Here is a 21,717-nt window from a genome sequence, read left to right as displayed (position 1 = left end):
CATATCCCATTCACTTCTCACTCCTTCTGCTCTTACCTAGAAGTAAGACTCTTTTAATGTTTTACTTACAACAGGCCCAGTTGGCCTTCCTCCTAGAAAGGCTACCCTACTCAGGGACCTTTAAGAGTGATCCTCTTAAATTATAAATCAGACCAAATTACATTTATGTCCTTCAATGTTTCTTTATTTCATTTAGAGTAAGTACCAAAGTCCTTGCAATGGCTTAAGAAACCCCATATGAGTAGATACCCTGATCTTACCCCCCACATACACACCCCTATTACCTCTCTGACTTAATTTTTTGCTACTTTTCTCTTCCTACATGTGTTTTAGCCATTCTGGACTCCTTACTATTTCTAGAATTCACCAGACCTTATACTCAGGCCTTATACCATCTCACTATCTGCCTGTGCCTGAAATGTTCTGTCTTCCCATGTTCAGACATCCAGACGTCTGTATCTCTATCTCTCTCACCTTCTTCAAGTCCTTGCTCAAATGCCATCTTCCTAATCAATAATGAGGCTTACCCTAAATCACCCTAGTTAACTTTAACATCCCTAGTATTTCTGATCTTTCCTTATTCTGCTCAATTCTTTTCCCAATGTACTTCTTATTGCTAAGATACTATATAATTTTATATATTTATATTTATATTAATTATCTCTATGTTTTATTGTACACATTCCTCTGCTAGAATACAAGCTCACAAATGAGGAGAATGTATCCATCTTTTTCATGCTGTGTCCCTGATATTTAGCAAAATTCCTAACAGAGTAGGTACTCAAATATTCGCCAAATACATGAATCACCTTTTTCTCGCAGGGACCTTATAATTACAGTTAGTGACTCAAATATCAGAAAACTGTATACAATAAGATAGTAAAGCAGTGACTCCTCAACTTATAAGCAAGTACTATGTCTCATTATTTTTTAGTGTTATTTAATTTCAGACATAGTATAATCTAGAATGCTAGGTGTTAAGAGGAGAGAGTCACTTAGACTAAAATAGTGAATAAATTTTCAGACAGATGATGGAATTTAAATGTATTTGTATGGATGATATTCAGACTGACGATTTAGGTGAGACAGTGGATGAGGACAGGTAAAAATTATAATATTAAATAAATATATTCAGAAAGTAAGAGTTAAAAATAAATTTATATGTTTTATAAATGTATTATAGGCATGTTGAACTTTCATTTATGATCATAAGGATCAATGTTGCTATTACTATTATTAGGCTATGTTTGATAATGACAAAATTGTATGCTACATTTAGACTCCATAGTTATCTATTGGATGGGAGGAAACATCTGCTTTTGTACTTTAATATCGACTTAAAACCAACTTAGTCTAGCACAAGATTTTAATGACAATTTAGTTTTGCTCTTAAAAATAATTTTTATAACTAAATAAAGTTGAAATCTATATTAAATTTACAAGTTTAAGATTATCTTGTCAAGACTTAGTTATCTGCATTTGTACTAGATAAGATAGTCCAAATAAAAACAACCAGATATACTAAAACCTAAGTTTAGCCATGACTTTTCAACTTATCCCATGCTAGGCAGGAAAGGTCCATATCTGATTGATTCCAGAATACTCCTCTTTCCCTTTTTCTGTACATCTTCTGCAAGAATGACTGAGATGTGAAATGGTCAAATAGAGGAAGCAGGAAAGAGAACAAGAATGAATAATCCACAAAATGGGTAACTTCTTGAATAATTGAAAGTTGAGCAGAAACTTTTTCAATCTAACTTCTCTTAAAAAAGGAAGGGCAAAAAAAAAAAACAATCAGAAAAAGTAGTCAATTACATCTTTTATACTATAAGGTATTAGTATTCTGTTAATACAACTTTGATTAATTCCATTACATTAAAACTTTTGTTTCGGTTTTAAGTTCAGGATGCAGAAATGTCATTTCTCATCGAACGGTATTTCTGCGAACATATTCAAAATAGATTTTGTGGTATAGTTGCTGAAATGAACATATTGGGAAAATATTACCAGAGTGTCTTAATTTGTAAGGTAAACATTTATTGGTAGCATCAGCCATTTGTGAATAGAACAATAGCCCATTTTTTTACAACTAAAGAAACAGTGCCCATTTTTAAAACTAAATACACTATTTTGATTATATTTTGCCATCTAATTATTTTAAAGTAGAGTTGTCATTGGTTTTTCAGCCTAGGTTTGTGTCTAGTCTAGAACCTAAATCTCCACGGATTCCCAAAAGTGAACTCTCAATACCCTTAGAAGAGAGTTCCTTATGGATCTGTATTAGAAATTTCATGTGCTGTCTCAACTGAAAAACAGGGAATAGAACTTGAATTGTAATGGTCTACAAATGTTTGACCCCATTTCCTACAGTTATCACAAATAAAAATGGTTAAAATAGATATATTGTTAAAAGTGAAGGGTATGTGCCCCTCTGTTTCTGGAGGAATACATTTGAAGATCAAAACAAAGTTCATGCAGAGACTGTGTGTGTTTGTGTGTATGTGTGCGTGCGTGTGTTTGTGTCACACGAATAAAATCTTTTTCCTATTGAAAACACTGTGTTTCAGATGACCAGACAGATCAGTCACAAAGACTGGCTGATAAAGGTGTGGATTCTATAATCAAATCTAACATAATTTTAATAAGACGTAACATAATGAAGTAAAAAGGAATAAAAGATATGTTGTTAAAAAATTGAATTAATTCCCACCTATATCCATTCTCATCTATAAAGACCCATTAGGTATTTAAATAAGTCACCTCATCTTTGTTAATGTATGGTTCTTCATTTGTAAAATGAAAATAATATTGCCTAATATATCTTCCTCACAAGATTATTAAGCAAATTATTTTTACACAGTGGCATAGAGCAGAGTAGGTTACCTTAACTCTTATTAATACATAGATTATATATTAGGTGCTTGTTAAGTGCCATACAGTATACTAATTGTTTTACCTTCCTACCATCTAATACTCAGATCAACCCTGTGAATTAGATAGGAAATGAATAAGCGGTGCTCAAATATTATATTATTTAAGATTATTGGCTAGTTAAGTGACAACACTGAGATTTAGTCATGCTTCCAATGAGTACTTTTCAGTCTTTGCTAAACTAAGTCTTCGTGTTTTCACTGAACTATGAATTAAAGATATGCTCTAGAACTTTTTCTAAACTCTATAGAGTTTGAACTGCAGTATATATGGTAAAGTTCCCCTGGAAACCTTTTAGAGCATTTATCTTGGAAACCATATTGATTGGATATTGGAATATTCTTTTGGCACACTAATTCCTATTGATTTGCTTTGTTCTCTTAGGTGGATAAATACTAAAATGTATTACCTCAAGCCAGCTCATTTTGATATTTGACTCCTTTCTTGACTGAGACAGTCTGTTTCTATTTACTGTTGACCCTTGAATAACAGGAGGGTTATGGCTGCAATCCCCTGCACAGTTGAAAATCCACATATAACTTTATACTCTGCTGAAACTTAACTACTAATAACCTACTGTTGACCAGAAGTCTTATCAATAACACACAGCTGGCTAACACATATTTTGCACATTAAAGGTATTCTTACAACCAAGTAAACTAGAGAAAAGAAATGTGCAGAAATAAAATACATTTACAGTACTGCATGTATTTTTCCTTTAAAGATTTATTTATTTATTTATTTGACTGAGAAGAGCGTGAGCACAAGCAGGGGGAGTGGCAGGCAGAGGCAGAGGGAGAAGCAGGCTCCCCGTGGAGCACAGGGCGCAATCTAGGGTTTGATCCTAGGGCCCTGAGATCATGACCTGAGCTGAAGGCAGACGCTTAACCGTCTGAACCACCAGTGCACCAGGACTGTATATATTTATTGAAAAGAAAAAATCCAGGTATAAGTGGACCCCTTGCGATTCAAATCCACGTTGTTCAAGGGTCAACTGTATTTCTAATAATTATAGGTAACATTTATGCAGCACTTCGTGGCAATTACTTTATCTGCTTTATCTCTCTATCCTCAACACAACTCTCCTTGAAACCATTCATAGAATCACCAATTTTCTAAGGATGAAACTAAGACATTGAACATTTAAATGACTTGCATAGGGTTACCCAGCCAGTAATTGATGAAGTTAGGATTCCATCTTAATTTTATAGACTCTACTTTGAATAACTTTACATTTGAACTGCAAACAACATAATAAAAGTTTTTAAACAGATAATTTAGTAGTATTCTCACCACAACAGGGAATTCCATTTTTGGTAAAAGGTAAAGAATTACAGTGTTATTCTTAAAATCATTCTAAAAAATTTTGTTCTGTTTCCATGTCTTGGTTTACACATAATTTAAGGAAAATTCATCCCAAGGCAAGCACCTGTAGAGATAAGGCACCAGGTACACCAGGATGTAATGAGTCTAAATTGATGACCAGACAGAAAAAGCTAAAGGGGTGAAAGAAGCCTTATCCTCTGTTGGTTGCTGATATCCGAAGTAAATATAAATACTAAGGGAAAATGTTGAGGACATCTCAAGGACTGACTTATTGACTTCTTTGCCATTTTATTAAGGTCTAGTTAATGAAGGCAGCTGTAGATGTTATAGCCTTTCCAAAAAAGAGAATTGGCTTTTCTCATTCTATTTGTACCTAATGCAGCTCTTAGGCTTGCTTTGCTTCTTATGAAGAAGCCTAAATACTTCAGCAATAACTTTAGGACAGCATAGTTTCTGATGAAATTTCACGTAGAGAGAAAGCATGAAAGACATCCCCATACCCACTTTTGTGCCCTTAATTTGCAGTGAATAAATGACCTGTCTTGGTTTGACTGACCTGCTGCTTCACTGGGCTTCAAAGGACTGTGGACATGGTGGTCTAGGCCAATGGGACCATGGCATTCCTTTCTAACTTGGAGAGGGTCTACTAGATTTGATTCATTTGTATCAGTTGAACTATCCTCCACATCTTTTATTTCTCTGACCCTCACATTTATGGGTTAGATTTGTACCTGATTTTGAGTTTTGTAGAAACACCCGTTTTTCTGTCAGATAACCCGCAGCACAACTTTGACAGCAAATGAGCAGTTCTCCAAGGGTGATGAGCCAGGCTGGCTATTTCAGAGACTTCAGAGGGGGCCCAAGGAGGAGCTGTTCCTCTTCACCTTCTCAGGCAGCTGCAGAACTACACTCTGTGCTGCCAGCGAGGAAGAATTGCATAAAATTTGTTAGAGACCCACATTAATTTGGGAATATCTACTGCTTTTGTGATATATCCTTAGATATTTTTCACATGCATATGTTCAGTCTTCCCATCTTATAAAATAAAAGAAACAAAGATTTTATGTTCCATTTTCTTTATTGCTGATAATCCCTTGCCCCAGTAGCAGCACTTAATGACCAAATACCCAATTATTTTAATTGCTTTAAGTTAGTATAGAGCCAAGATCTTTTTTATACCAAATGTACAATTGTCCTCAACTTTATATCCAATTTCTTACTGTTACTCTGATAAAATATTTAAATTTTATTTTTAAAATGTTTGTATATTTATGTAACACTAATATATTATTACATTATTAAACTTACTTAAATTATTATCCTGATGCTGTATTGATACTATATCTACACTGTGTATTAATTCATAGTTTTAATTATTCTTAATATTAGAACTTTAAAGTTTTTTGCTGGGACAGTTTCATATGCTTTTTTTTATTTTTTATTTTTTTTACATTTTAGGTGTACAAGAATTTCCAGAAAACATTAAGTGCTGTAAGTGTTTAACAATTATTGAAGCCAGTGTCAATCCCATTTCTAAGTGAGTATGAATAATTACATTTTATTTATATTTATGTTTCCATTAGATAGTGATATACCCAGATAAAGGAAATTCACACAATAAATGAATTCTTAATGCTGCATTTAAAATTCAATTTAATAGAAGGATGAGGAAAATAATCAAATCAGAACAATTTAGCAAAAGATGATTAAAAGCATTGCTGAGTAATGTGGAAGGCCTAACTGGCACAAGATGGCATTACTTTGAAGTAAGCTACGTCATCATATTCCTGTGGCTCTCAGGCAACATCCCATGAAAGAGCACTGAAAAGAAATAGTTATTAGTTATGATCACAGTGGAAAATTAACATCAAGGATCTAATGAAAGTTCAAGAGAGTACAAGAGTTTGAGATATTAAAATAGCTGATCGTGTAGTTCTAGCTAAAAAATAAATTCAGTATGACCAGAAAAAGGGACTATTGTTTTTTTTTTTTTTGTCATTGTTGTTTTCGTTTTTTTTTATAAGGAAGAGCAAAAAGATAATTCTATGAGGATAATAGAATGGAATACTTAGATGGTAAAGATGCTGTGATCAGAAATGGGGTATTTGTGGCCTCTGATCTGTTAGTAGAGAAATGCCATGGGAAGACGAGACCCAGCATGTGTCAGTGTTGGCAAATTATGGTTATGTCATAGGGATAATGTGTACTATGCAATCAAATAGGTCAAGAAACCATGGAATGAATGGATTGGATAAATCATGAATCTCAGTGTTAAGGTCATTTAACAATAGAGATGGACATAGAACCTGGAAAGACAGTAGCAGCAATATCTGGAAGAGGTTGAAACAAATCAGTACTACTGGGATGCAGATAATGAGTTTCAGTAAGACTAACATTATAATTATACAAAACTGACAGTAGGATTTGAGAAAAACCTTAAGTCCTCTGTTTATATGAAATTGGGGAGACTGGGAGAAACTGAAGCCCGCCAGTTGGGCATTTAATGAGTGGAGTGCTTTTTAGAGGAACAAAGAAAGTTTATTAAAGGGAGTTTGTAGGGAAATTTTTCATCAATACAATTGAGAAGAGGGATTAATGAGGATGGTGTCTCTATGGATCATGAGAAGAAGCTGTACTTGAGATTAGGAACAGAATATAAAAGGAGATTGAAGTTTAGATGGAGATCTTTACAGTGAATGATTTGTAAAATAACTTAAGGCCTTTGGTAGAAAGTGTGGAACATCAAGAAATGTGTTTGAAAGAGAACAACTTTTCTACCTCAAAAGTAGAATATGGAAGAAAAAATAAATAAAACTGTGAAAGTATTTCCTGAAACTCTTACACCAGAATGCAACTCTCTCAACAAGGAATAGACATTACGAACTTTTCACATCAAGACTACAGCCATGTCCTTGACTGGAGTCATAATAATCCAGGGCAGATGATAAATGGTTTTGACTTCTAGTTCTTTAATCCTAAGAGCTCATCTTATTTAGAAATCATGATAAGGTCTTTGGGAATAGAAATCAGATGATAATTTATCTCTTTAAGAAAGCTTCAAAACTGTACTTTTATTCGCAGTCTCTGAATTCCTTCCATACATTTAGCTTTTTAAAAGATGATTGAGTATGACTTATTTCATGAAAAAATGCCTAACCCTGAAGTCATTAAGTAGTCTGGGAATTCATAAAGTACATAGAAGTCAATTTAAGTAGTGTACTAGTTTTAAAGTTTTTTTAAGATATAATTTACATACAGTGAAATTTACCTTTTTAGGTGTATGGCTCAGTGAATTTTGACAAATATATAGAGTGGCGCACTACCACCATGATAAGATACGGATGATTTCCATCACTCCAAAAAGTTCCCTTGGCTCAATCATCCACTTCTCTGGTTTCTACATCCATGGTTTTGCCTTTTCCAAAATGCTATATAAGTGATATCATACTTTTGTGTCTGACCTCTTTTACTTAAAAGAGTGATTTTGAGATTTATCCACATTGGTTCAAGATTCAGTATTACATTCCTTTTTATTTCTAGATAATACTCCATTGTATGGAAATACCACAATTTATTTATGTATTCACCAACTGATAGACATTTAGGATGTTTGTTTCAGCATATGTTTTCTGTTGGGTAGACATGTAGAAGTGGTATGCTAGGTAGTACCGTACATGTATGTTTAACTTTATAAGAAATTTCCAAACCATTTTCCAAAAGAGCTATATCCCATTGCCTTTCCTATCAGCAATTTTATTAGAGTTTCTGTTGTTTCTCATCTTTGTCAGAATTTGGTGCTATCAGTTTTTTACTTTTTTCTATTTTTACCCACACTAGCAGAAGTGGTACTTCATCGTGGTATTTCACTGTAGCTTAAATTTACATTTTTAATGTCCGGGTAACATGTTTTTATTTTCATGTATGTATTCACAATTTGTATTGCTTCTTCAGTAAGAGTTTAAATCTCTTGTTCATTTCTTTTAAAAGATTTATATATTTCTCTTAGAGAGAGAAAGAGTGCTTGGAGGGAGGGGCAGAGGGAAAGGGAGAGTCTCAAGCAGACTCTGCGCTGAGCATGGAGGCTGATGCAGGGCTCATCTCATGACCCTAAGATCACTACCTGAGACGAAGCTAAGACTCAGATGCTAACCAACTGTGCCACCCAGGTGCCCCACATCTCTTGTTCACTTTTATCGTCCTGTCTTATTATTGAATTATAAGGATTCTTTATATATTCTGGCTGAAAGCCCTTTATTTGTATGCAAATAATTACTCCTATTCCATGACTTATCTTTTGATTTTTAGGGGTGCCTGGATGGCTCAGTTGGTTGAATGTCAAGCTTTTTTTATTTTGGCTCAAATCATGATCTCAGGGTGGTGGGATCAAACCCTATGTCAGGCTCCATGCTCAGCTCAGAGTCTGCTTGTCCTTCTCCCCATACCCCTCCCCATGCTCGCTTGCTGATGTGTTTCTTTGCATATGGATATCCATTTATTCCATTACCATTTGTTGAAAAATATTGTCCTTTCTTCATAAAATTACTTGAGTACTGTTTTTTTTTAAATCAATTGATCATATGTGTCTGGATCTATTTCTGAATTCTCCATTTGTACATTCATCTATATGCCTGTTCTTATATCACTTCATACTATCTTAATACTATAGCTTTATGGTAATTCATACAATCAAGGGATGTGAGTCCTTCAACTTTATTCATTTTTATTAAAATTACTTAGGCTATCTATAACTTTTACTTTTCCATATAAATTTTATAATCAGCTTGCTAATGTCTACAAAAATATGAAATCCTTCTGGAATTTTAATAGAGATTACATTGAATCTATAAAGCAATGTGGGCAGAATTAGCATCTCAAAAATATTGAATATTCCTGTTGCTGAGAATAGTATATCTCTAGAGTTGCTTAGATTGTTTAAAAATTATTTTATCAGTGCTTTGTAGATTTCAGCATATGAATCTTGTATATGTTTCATTCATCTTATTCTAAGTATATCATTGTTTTGGACAATTGTGAAAGATTATTCCGTTACTCAGTTGTTTGTTATTAATACATAGAATTATAAGAGATTTTTCTTTATGGACCTTATATCCTGCAACCTCACTAAATTAACTTATTTTAGGAGATATTTTGTAGATTTGGGGTGATTTCCTATGCAGACTATCAAGTCACCTGTGAATGTAAATAGGGTTTTTTTCCATCATTTTCAATTTGTGTGCCTTTTATTTATTTCTTTTTCTTTTTTTATTGTCCCCTAGATAGGACCTCCTGTACAATGTTGAATAAAAGAGGTTAAAAGAGACATTGCCTTGTTCCCAAACTTAGGGAGAAACCATTCAGACTTTCACTATCCTGTATGGTTGTTACTTATTGTTTTTTTCATTCATGCCTTTCATCAGGTTGAGGAAATTTTCAAGAACCCATTCCTCATTTCCTTTTGAGCTCTCCCCAGCGGGCTACTCAAAGTTTAGGTTTTTGCTTTCAATCTTAACAGGGGAATCTCAAATTTCTCTGTGATGTCCTCCCAACCATTTTTCAGTCTTTTGACTATCAGATGGTTCCTAAGCCACTCCACCTTTTCAGGAACTTAGTACAGCAGAGATCCAATAATCTCTGTCTGTTTTCTAATGCTATGTAAGAAATTACCATTAGTCTAGTGGCAAACAACACATATATATTATCTCTCAGTTCCATGGGTCAGGAACCTGGGCCTGCTATAGCATAGTTCCCTGCCTCAGAGTCACCAAGCTGCAATCAAGGTATCAGTCAAGGCATTCTTATCTGGAGGCTCAGGTAAAGAAGAATCTAATTTCAGGTTCACCAAGGTTGTTGGCAAAATTCATTTACTTGCTATTATAAAGTTGAGAGCCCCAGCTTTTGGCCAGCTGTCAGCTCAAGGCCCAGATCCTAGAGGCGGGTGCAGTTCCCAGCCATGTTGACCTTCTCTATCGGCAGCTCACAACGTGGCAGCTTGCTTCTTTCAGGTCAGCAGCTGAGTGGAGTTAATCTTCTAGCAAGACGATATTATGTAATATAGTTTTGAGAATGACATCTCACCATATTTTCCAAGTTCCATTGATTCGAAGCAAGTTACAAGTCTTATCACACTTAAAGAAAGATGATGCAAGGTCATGACCATCAGGAACTGAGGATTATGGAGACCACCTTGGAAACTGTCTCCCACATCCTCGATATCTGCTTTGCTGAGACTTCTTATTATCAACGGATATTGAATTTTGTCAAAGGTCTTTTATTTTACAAACATCCTTTGACGTGATTTTTTTTTTCTTTTTCAGTCTAATGATATGGTGAATTACATTGAATGGTTTTTGAATGTTGATCCAAATTTGCACTCCAGGAATAAACCTTACTTCCTCAGAAAGTATTACTTTTTAAAAATAAATTAATGACTCTGATTTGCTAATATTTTGTAAAGGATATTCCTGTCTATATTCATGAAGCATATTAGTCTGAAATTTCCTTTCTTGTAATTTCTTGGCCCGGTTTTGGTAACAGCATAAAACCAGCATCATAAAAATAGCTGGGAAACCTTCTTTTCTATTTCCTATAAGAGCTCATGTAGGATTGAAATTATGTCCTCCTTAAATATTGGTAGATTTTGCCAGTGCAACCATCTAAGCCTGGACTTCTCTGATGGGAAAGTTTTTAATTACAAATTTAATTTCCATAGTAACTATAAGATCATTCAAATTACCTGTTTTTTTCTTGAGTGATCTTTGATAGTTGGTGATTTCCAGGAATTTGTACATTCATATAAGTTTTCAAATTTATTGGTATCTAATGTTTTAATAATATTCTTTGATCAACCTTTTAATATCTATGGGTACTCTAGTGGTGCTTTCTCTTTCATTCCTAGCATCCATAATTTATGTCTTCTGTATTTTTTTTGCTTGATCAGTCTGACTAGAGAGTTGTCAATTTCATTGCTCTTTTCAAAGCACCATATTTAGGTTTCATTGTTTTTTACTTTCTCACTTTTCTCTTTGTTTTCTTGACTCAAGAAATCTACAAAGTAATAAGACAGGAAGACCCTGGAATATAGAAGTTATAGTTTTGAGTATTATCATCTTATTTTACTTTTAGATGTGAACTTTACAGTATAGTCTGAATGCCTTAACCAAGTCATTGGTAAAAATTATAATAAAATTGAAAAAAGCTATTTAATAAGAAAAGCATGAACCAACATTTACTGATAGAAGAGCCTGTCGTATCTTAGGCTTTTAGATACATTATTTCATTTTAATCTTTACAGCAACCTTATAGAGTAGGTAAACATTATCTGCATACTTTTTTACAGATAGAAACACATGAAGATAGTTTTTAAATTCCTGGGATCCTTTCACTGTATTCACATTTTAATGCATAGCAATAAGGACATTGCTTATAAATGATGGCATATCTACTGGATGGATACAAAGATTATATAGGGTAACCATATGTCTGTTTGCTCAAGTCATCCCAGTTTACCCCTCTTGATGTGCTATGATTAATAATAGCTCACTTTTAACTCTCAAAAATGTCCTAGTTTGAATGATAGATTATGTAGTCACTCTGGTTATACAGTAAAATTGAAAGATAATTACAAAGTAAATTGATATAATTTTGTAGTGCTGTTAAAACATATTGGAAACCTGATTACAAATACATGAGATAGTAATGGTGGTTGTGTTAAGAAAGTGGAATTATGAGCAATATTTTTCTTTTCTCTTTATATTCCAAGTATTCTATAATCTTATATTAATTTTATAATTTTACAATGTATAAATTAAAATATTTCAATGCAAAATATCTTTTCAGTTAGAGTAGGAGATTTTACATTGGCTCCTTGATCACAGTTTATGAAACCCATAATGTAATTTGGCCTAACTGTTCTATTAGGGGTCAAATGCCTGTAATATGTTTTCGTTTAACTTCTAAAGTAAATGCAATTAGAAAAAAATGTTGAAACAAGGATGTCAGTAGCCAACCTTAATTTGCCTATTGTAACAATAAAGGTAGCATTAATAAAAGTACTTAAATTAGTATTCTAGTTAATATTGAAAGATCAGAATAAAAGTAATACCAAGGACAAGTACATAATTGTTCTCACTTACTGAGTTCTTACTATAGGGAAGGTAATCATTTAATCACTGGAGCAACTCTGGAAATGGATAATATTGTCATCATTATACAAATAAGGAAATTGAATTTGCAAAGATTTAGACAGGTCATAGAGTTAACAACTGAAAGAATGATTCAAACCCAGGTCTTCTGAAATCAGTGCCCATGTGTTCAACCACTAATCTATATGGGTGTCTGTTGTATTAGACTTTCTTTGTTGCCGTTTGAATATGCCACTTTTAATTTAAGTGTTTGATAAAATGAATGTGTTTCTTAGTAGAGAGAATTATTTACCCATTTACAAAACATTTCTTCTTTGAATTCTCATTAGATCAGTCAAATGTGGAAAACTATCAGTAATTTTGGGATAGTAAAACCATTTCATTATTGAGAGCTCCCTAACTTAGTGTAAAATGTTGGATTTCACTGAAGAGCTTGGGGAGGATAAAGACAACCCATGATTGTCATCTTCATTAAACTTACCTAGCTTACTAGGGAATATCCTCTTCCTCACCACTCCTTGTATAATCCTCTGGAAATGGTAATATTGATAAATAGGGCCATTGTCTCTATTAGAGGCTATGCAATTGTACCTTAAAGTTAAAATAAATAAAATTATCTTCTTTAGCATACCTACTGAATTTATATATTTTTCAAATAATATATTTTCATCTATAATACTGGATCATTGAGGACATTATAAAAAATTCATTGTCTTCAAAGAATTTAATAACTTTTCCCAGGAATTGAAAATGCCCAAGACATATACAAAGCAATTGGTATAAGCATTTGGTATAAACAGTCTGTTATAAAGGATTTGGTAAAACGTTGCTAAATCTATGAGTTGAATTCTGTAAAGAAAGTGAGGAAGAAGACATTGATTTCAAATCCAAGTACACAGTAACTATTCAGTAAATTCTTGTCAAAGTAAATTGAAATAAAAAATATACATGATATTAAATATGACATACTGTATGAATAAGCACTTTAACCCTACATGTTTTAAAAAGAAGGTTTGATGTAAAGTGTCAACACATCTTTGTTTATTACCAGGCTGACTTACTTTATATTCTGGTTTTTCATAAAACTTATTTTTAGCAGTACAGTTTTACAATTGGAGCCTGCACAGTGCAGTCAATTCTCAAATCCTTAAAGAAATGTTCTATATAAGAAACAGATTTCCCTGCAGCATAAAAAAAATATAGCCTTTGCCAGAGAAGCAGCAATAAAGAAATACATATTTGATCAAAGAAGTAGTATAATGTAATACCATTTAGTGCAGATACATATGCAGAATAGTAGACTAAGGGAAGCTGGATAGTTCAAACTGTCCCTATAACTAGGAAATTAGCATTTTAAAGCTTTTTCATGTGGTAATAGCTACCATGTTACAGTAAATTGTTAGATCAAAGGTTTTAACATTCTTGTCATTTTCCATGTATTAATTTTCTTTTTTCAAAAGTCATACATGATACTTTCTTTCCAATGGGTATAGAGACCATAAGGATATTAAAGTAAGATAACAATTAAACATGTATTGAAATCTATTGGACATCTGTACCATTATCATAAAAACTATCATACTATCAGGATATGAGCTAATGTATTACGACAAAAGATAGCTTAGAGAAAAACAGCGATCTCCCATAGATTTTTTTTAAGTCTATAGGATAAAATTCAAACCTTGGAGTCAAGCATTCACCACCTTCTAAATCCTGTCCCCCTACTGATACTCTCAAATCTTAACTCCCAATACTTTGTACACAAAGTATTTTCCCTAGAGCTTGCCTTCTTTTTGTCACTCCCCTAAGGTGAGTGACTCCTCTACATTATTCCCCTGCCTTCTTTCTCCTTTTCCATTTTCATGAATCTTACCTCTCTTTAAGGGAAACTGATGCAAGCAACCTCTGTGAAGCCACATGAAACAGTCCAACTTCAAAATACAAACTGAAACAAGGTATTTACAGCAAAAAATAATCAATAGAACAACACTACCCTAACAGGGTGGAAAGAACTCCTACAAAGTAATGTAAAAATATTAATTTAGTTTGGATTCCCCAGACATGAGTGTTTAGAAAATAATTTAAGACTGGATTTAGGAGATTGGTCTCTAGAAATACTTGTTGAGGGGCACCTGGGTGGCTCAGTCGATTAGGCATCTGACTTTGGTTTAGGTCATGATCTTGGGTCATGGGTTTGAGCTCCAGGGAGTCTGCTTATCTCTCTCCCTCTGCCCTTCCCCCGCTCATGCTTGCTCTCTCTCTCTCTTTCCATTTCTCTCTCTCTCTCAAATAAATAAATAAATAAATTTTTTTAAAGAAATACTTGTTGAGGTTATGTTATCAAACTATTACTAGTATAGACAAGTAGACCTTAATCTCTTGGGAACTCTGGGAAACACTGTTGAACATGTACCACAGCCTCATCAAACACAATGAGTGAAAGAGCTGAAGTGTTTATAGTCTTACTAATCATTCATTGAGGGCTGTTCCTGAGGGACCTTAATTTCTTATGATGAGGGATATAATTTCAATAATCTCTATACACCAGGACATATGTCAAAAAAATATTTACAGAAACAATGTTTATAATAAAATAGAAACAACTGTAGTATTAAAAAGAGATAATAAATAAATTGTGGTATATTCATACAGTGGAATACTAGGGTGATGAGCCATTGACGTCAAAATGGATGGATTTCACAATTCTGATACTAACTTTTAAAAGTTTCGGGAAAATATTCATCGTATGATTTGAATTGTATAATGTTTAAAACCATACAGAAACCACTTTTTTAGGGATTTAAGTAGATGTAGTAGAACTAAACAGCAGAATAATAATCATTCAGGAATTTGAGGGGCAAATAGGATGAGGTAGTCAGGGAGAGGCATTCAGAGGCTTTTTTTTAAGGGTACTGCTTCTATTTATTAAATGAGGTTGTGAGATATACATATATTCTTTTAGACATATAAGTTCATAACAGAAGATTGGGTGTAGGAAGAGAAACCACGGGATGAAACTCAGAGGCTCCCAGGAGGAGATGGAGAGGAAATAGGAAAAAAGGGTCCAAAAGCCAGGAAGGAGAGAACAATCGATTACAAGTGTTGCTAGGCAGTGCTGGATACAAAATGAAGTCATTGGAGGCTTTCAAGTGTGGTTTCAATAATAGAGTTAGGGTAGTTGCCAGAAAACAGTGCTTGACAAGTAATAAAAAGCAATGAGTATAGGCAGGTCTTTAAATAATTTTGTCAGTAAATGCAAAGGGGGAGACAGGCTGTAATTTGAGGTGAAGGCAAATTTGAACACAATTTAAAAGTATTTTATAGAAGAGCATAGTCTTATCTGGCCCATTGACAAAAGCATTTTAAAATGTTTAAATAGAAATTCAATTATAGGAAAAAATTAAATATTCTTCTAAGAAAAAGTCTCCAGGAAAATCCTTGAGTTAGATCTTTCTGGTGAAAAATATTTAAATATTTCACATAAAATTTTCATCCAACTGGTAAATTTCCCCAAAGGACATTTCTTCAACTCTTTTAATGCCTCGTTAGGCATTCAGGATTCTGTACATTCATAGTTTCAAAGTTCTTGGTCATTTTTGTTGAAAATCAATTGAAAAAAATTGAGCTACAACATATATACATTACCAGTTAGGGGTACAGAATACTTCTTCCTTCCCATTGGGCAATTTTAGTCATCACTGCCATCTCATACAGACAGGTGTTAATGTTGTAGTGAAAGAGTAAGTACATATCCTTGCCCGACTATAAATGTGAATACTCTGTTCACAAAGAATATTAAATTTAAAATAACAAAACATGGCATACAGCTTGAAATTTCTATAAAAAACATCTCACTGGTGTGCATAAGGTTAAGGCAACAGTAAGAGATGATGTCGCTGTGACATAAATCTCAGCAGAGGAGAGGAGTGTGGAGGTGGGTAAATGCCATTTATTTTAATAACAGGCAAAATTTTCAAGCTGTAACAACATGCTCAATAAATTCTTCCATTACTATGATACCAAAGGAGAGTTGACAAATGTATTATACGTCTATTTTCTCTCCTTAGAGATATATATTTTTGTTCTGTTTCTATGACAACATCGATGCAGTAACTAAACCTTTAACTCCTTTCTAGACTCCCTGATGGCTTCACGCAGCTTCTAAATCTGACCCAGCTCTACCTGAATGACGCCTTTCTTGAATTTCTTCCAGCCAATTTTGGAAGGTAAGAATAAGAAATTTAAATGATGAAATTTTATTTCCATATAGGTAAGTACTTTACCAGCTCCAGTAGACGAGGCTTCAAAAGTGACAATTATGATTAAAGATAGAACTCATGATTATTCATTAAGTGAGACAAGGTTAATTAATGAGACATTTTCCAAAATGAAATAAAATTAGGTTGTTACATGTCATTAATAATCAAATAAATTCCACGTGAATTAAAGAGTTAAGTCTACAAAAAATAGCATCAGACATAATCTGGAAAAAATGTACATGAATATTTATGGCTCTTGGGTTGGGAAATACCTCTGCAGTTTAGAAACAAAGGAAAATATAATAAATGGATAAATAGTTTTAACTGCATAAATACATTTAAAATAAAATAATATCAGAAAAGATTTTTAAATTAAGGTAAAACAAGAACCTGGGAAAACATTTCCACTATATGTGGAAAGCAAATTATATCCATAATATATAAAGAATTCTTACAAATGAGTATAGAGACAAAGATCTCATTAGAAAAGAAATGAGTAAATGACATGCACAAGCGAATTCATAATTAAATGTACAAATTGCTAGTGAACACATGAAGAGTTTGTCCTCACAAACAATAAAAGAGGATACTAATGAAAATGACAATAAAGAACTTTGTGTTCTATCATATTAAAAAGCTGTTTTTACAATACAAGGAGAAAAGATATTCTCACACACAGCTTATGAAATTGCAGAATGTTAGGACCTTCATGCAGAGCAGTGCGTTTTAAAAGACTTGAAAATATTTACAACTACTGCCTTTGTAATTTATTTCTGAAAATGTATCCTCATCAGATACCACACTAAGACTTATGAGCAAGGATATTTGTCATTATTTATAATATGAAAAAAGGGGAAGCACCACCCATCTGTCTAGATTAGTTGGATATATTATAGTGCATCCATATGACAATACTATGTCCATTTATAATCTGGCTTAGGGAAATTTTTTTAAATTCCTATGATAAGTTATGTTCAGGAACATATTATAATAAAATATATAAACTCTGTTTCACTAATTTGAGTATAAAATATGAGTGAGATTGGATTTCAAGATTCTTTGAAAGTGAAATTATGAATAATTTTTATTTTCATCTTCATATTTTTCAATATTTTCTAGGTATTTGACAATGAACTGTTCTTTTACACATAAAAGGTATATCTTAAAAGTTAAGATATTTTTAATTTATCATCAACTGTATTTTTCCAAGTGATAATTTTTGAGATTGTTCAAATAATAAGTTGGGTATAACTCAACACCCATCTGTTGGTGTTAAGGACTCAGTAGAATAATTAAGTCACTTAACATATAACAGCCTCATTTTATACATGGAGAGAGCACATCAATATTTCCCAAATTCTGTTACTTTTGCAGATAAGGATATCATACCACCTATAAACACCATCTACTTGCAGTTTTTAAAATTCACAGATCTTCAAAAGAGCATTTGCCTTGTTTCTAGATGAATTGACACTTCACCATTTGTTCATATAAACTATCACTGTTGTCTGGTACTGCCTTCAACTACAGATATACTTTTGATTCATCAATCAGAGAATATTTATCACCCTAGACTATACTTTTGGGTCTTAAGTTTTTCTCAGTTATTTTTTAGTGGTCCTAATGTCAAGGAAGAGATTTGGGCAAACAGAAAACATAATACCAAAGCCAAAGCCACTTGGAATTAGAATTTAATTTTGTGTGAATTGCCTGCCTAGATACACTCTATTTTATTACTGTAATCTAAAAAAAAAAAAAAAAAAAAAAAAAAGTTAACCTTCAGCTGGATAATGTAACAAAAGAATGATTAAATTTCCTTCCAAAATGTGAGATTGGTACCCCTAAAAGCCAAAGTAAGTCATAAAATATCTTCATACTAGTACAGATGTTGAGAAGATTTGACACATACGGATGTTTAAGAAATCTCTATTACTAGCAATACACCCATGCTCTGAATAACTGGATCACTTTATTTCATATAGACATTAAGAGTTTTAAAATGAAAATTAAATTAGAAACCTGGTAAGAGTCAAAACACAAAGAAAGGGGAAAGAGAGACCTAGATGAGTATATAAAAGTCAAGTAAATATGGGAGAAATAGTTCAAATAATGAAATATCCCCAAAACACCAAGAATTTAGAGAATCTGATTAATATGTATTCTAAAGTAGCCTCAACTGAGTACATTTTAAAGCTTAGTTACAGACATTTTAGCAGTAGTGTATCTCCCACTGTAGAGCTTAACAAGTCAATGTGAGATGTAGGCGACTTAGACTGGGAAGCTAAAGGTAGGAGAGGTTGATTAGTGCACCCAATGTCACAATAGACTGTGACAGAGTCTGGACTTCATCCGGATTCGTCTGACCACGAAGCTGAAGCTTTAACCACTGTGCTGACCTATTTGCTTTACAAGTTCATTTAGAGTCTCTTAGGGGGACAATATTGTTATAGTCCAGTGGACACAGCACCTGGTATTAAGTAGATACTAAATTATCTGTTATCTACAATTAAACAACAGTGAATATATTTTTATAAAGCCTGAAATTTAGATTACGTGGACCCAATGATATCTTTGAATGGTCTTTATTTTTAGGAAAGCAATTATTTGTCATGATCCAATGTTGAGGCAACACTATTTATAGTCAATATGTAGAATTCTTTAAAATCCGTAACCATGATAGGTAATGTTCAGACACAGTTGTCTGGTTCATGCAGTGATAATTGACTTTCTCATAGGAATATCATTTTACAGAGAAATGTTAAGAAGGAATTTTTTTTTATTCACTTCTACAGACTCGTCAAATTGAGGATCTTGGAGTTAAGAGAAAATCATTTGAAAACTCTACCAAAGTAAGTGACCAAGTGTATTTTGTAAATTTTGAATTGTGGTTTTACAGTAGTAGGGAAAAAATAGCTATTTTTATGTGGGCTATGCGTAGCCATTTTGATTGAGTTAATCTATCTACGATTTTTTCCTAGAGCCTGAAAAGTGTAGTATACTATAAGAGATTCATATTGAGCAAAAATATGTCATGTTTATATAACTGTGTAATTACAAGTCAAGGGAGGAAGAGTCCATTTAAGGTTCTCCTCATAGCTGAACATGCACACCAGGAAGTCACTGCATTGGCTGACACTTTTAAATGAAACTGACATTTTTCTAGCTCAAAATAATCAACAATTTCAAAAGGTTCAATCTAATCATTTGCAAATTATTCAGTTTAATTTATGGATTGTGATAGCTTTCAGTTTTTAAGTCGAGAATATGCAGAAATATTTCATAAAAAATGATTAAAATTTTTCTAAAGTTCCTAAAATGGTTTGTCAGAAATTTTATGCATTCTTTCAAACTGTCCCTTTTTGGCTTATATAAAAGCACAGAATATTTTTATACAAAAAGTCATCCTCCTAATTGTATGGAATGTTTAGTTTAATAAAATACTTTGTTTCATCCTGCCTTGCCTTATTCATGGCTAATAATAGAATTTTGTGTTGGGCAGAAAAAAAAAATTTAAGTCAAAAGTTATTTAAAATGAGAAAATTTTTATGCAAATAAATCAATATGACTTGTAAATGTTACAATTAAGATACTGAAAGTACTAACTTGCTGTTATTCCCCTCCTGCAGTATTGCAGAAAAAGTATTGAATACAGTGATTAATTTTTCAACATATTAGCAGGACTTTGAGAACTTCCCACTGCTGGACCAAAACTTGATTTATTTTTTACTTTTTAAATCCTTTCCCTAAGCTAACCAGACTGAATTTCATTGGTTTAACCAATATATCAATGTAATACTTTCAATACACTTCATATATGATATTATGTGTGAAAATTCTGTCAATGCAATATGAAAGTTTCAATAATGACATGATTCCATTTTTAAAATCTACATAGAGGAAAAACATATCTATTCATTACTCCATAAGTGGAAGACAAGGAGAGAATGTGAAAAGGAGGAAATGTCTAAATAGCTGGACATCTTGCAATTTTGAGCGACTTTTGAGAGGTCCAAGGGAAGGCACCTCTCCCAAGTTGGGGACATAAGCAAAGATGGGAACACGGGGCTGGGATTGTTGCTTGTTCGGCAAGTAACCTTCTGCAAATGCAGCTAGTTGCCAACATTCCTATCCCTAATGTTTTAAGTATCTGTATTTAAAATAGAATGGAAATATGGCTAAGTAGAAACAAACCACAGCAAAAGAGCAGTTGTCCCTTTCCTCTAAATGTATATACGTTTAGGTCAAGGAGAAACTATTGAGTATGTGGAGGAAAATCCTTTCCTCTCTTCTTTCAAATAATGGTTTTCATGTAAATATAAAATAAATATGACACAGGTTGTCAAGTATTTAAATGTGTATTTTTAGGTAGAAATTTTAAGTACAAATTAAAATCTGACCATTGATTGGTAATATGGACTTTACATGAGGGAGTTGTGTTAATAGTTCAGACTTGGTGCAGGGGCATTCTGTAGGTTTGAAACTGTAGGCCCTCTATCAAACAGTTAAAATCAGTAGATTAATATGGATTTAACTGTGTCCGGCTTTAAGAAACATTGTAAATATATGTACAAATGAGACTAGGTGTCCTTGGCAGACCGTTAATTTTTTCACTTAAAAAATAATTTTTAAAGCTATGTCCAATCTAGTATATTGATTTTTAACTTATAGACAAAAAACCTAAAGAACCAAGGACAGGCATAAAATACAGAGAAGTATATTTTAGCTTTGGTGTCTATAAAATGAGAATTGCATAAAGTTTTGTCTTGAATAAAAATGAACTTTTTCACTATGTATTATATATAGTACCTTCTGATCACCAATCTAGACCCGTAACTAAGAGATATGTGAACATTTTCTATCATCCCTTATTTTGTGCCTCTGATAACTATAAAGGAAAAATGTCACTTTGGGAAAAATAGTTTTAGTTTTATAATGATTACTCCAAGAGATAGCTCATGCTTTCCTCGGGGATACGAACAAGATGCTAAGTCCTTATGGGGTCGTCAGTGGTTTTCTTTTCTTTTCATTTTGTCTTAAAAGTCAGTCTGTGCAAAATGTGA

The 21,717-nt window shown here is 33.0% G+C and overlaps 1 protein-coding gene across 19 annotated transcripts in view; it reads left to right on the top strand.

The window, feature by feature from the left end:
- The window catches only part of LRRC7 (leucine rich repeat containing 7), a 491,902-nt gene that overhangs the window by 237,475 nt on the left and 232,710 nt on the right, over nt 1-21,717 (top strand). For all 19 annotated transcript variants that reach the window (XR_012000829.1, XR_012000828.1, XR_012000827.1 and 16 more), the window contains 3 exons: nt 5,716-5,794; nt 16,535-16,624; nt 19,450-19,506. Coding sequence is in view for 16 of the 19 variants with exons in the window: in XM_072754894.1 (XP_072610995.1) it covers nt 5,716-5,794; nt 16,535-16,624; nt 19,450-19,506 (226 nt within the window). In the remaining 3 variants the exon portion in view is untranslated. The remainder of the gene's footprint in view (nt 1-5,715; nt 5,795-16,534; nt 16,625-19,449; nt 19,507-21,717) is intronic.

This window comes from Vulpes vulpes, chromosome 3 (assembly GCF_048418805.1).
Source record: "Vulpes vulpes isolate BD-2025 chromosome 3, VulVul3, whole genome shotgun sequence".
Lineage (NCBI taxonomy): Eukaryota > Metazoa > Chordata > Mammalia > Carnivora > Canidae > Vulpes > Vulpes vulpes.
Note: the sequence above shows the minus strand (reverse complement) of the source record. Positions and strands in the feature narration are given on the sequence as shown.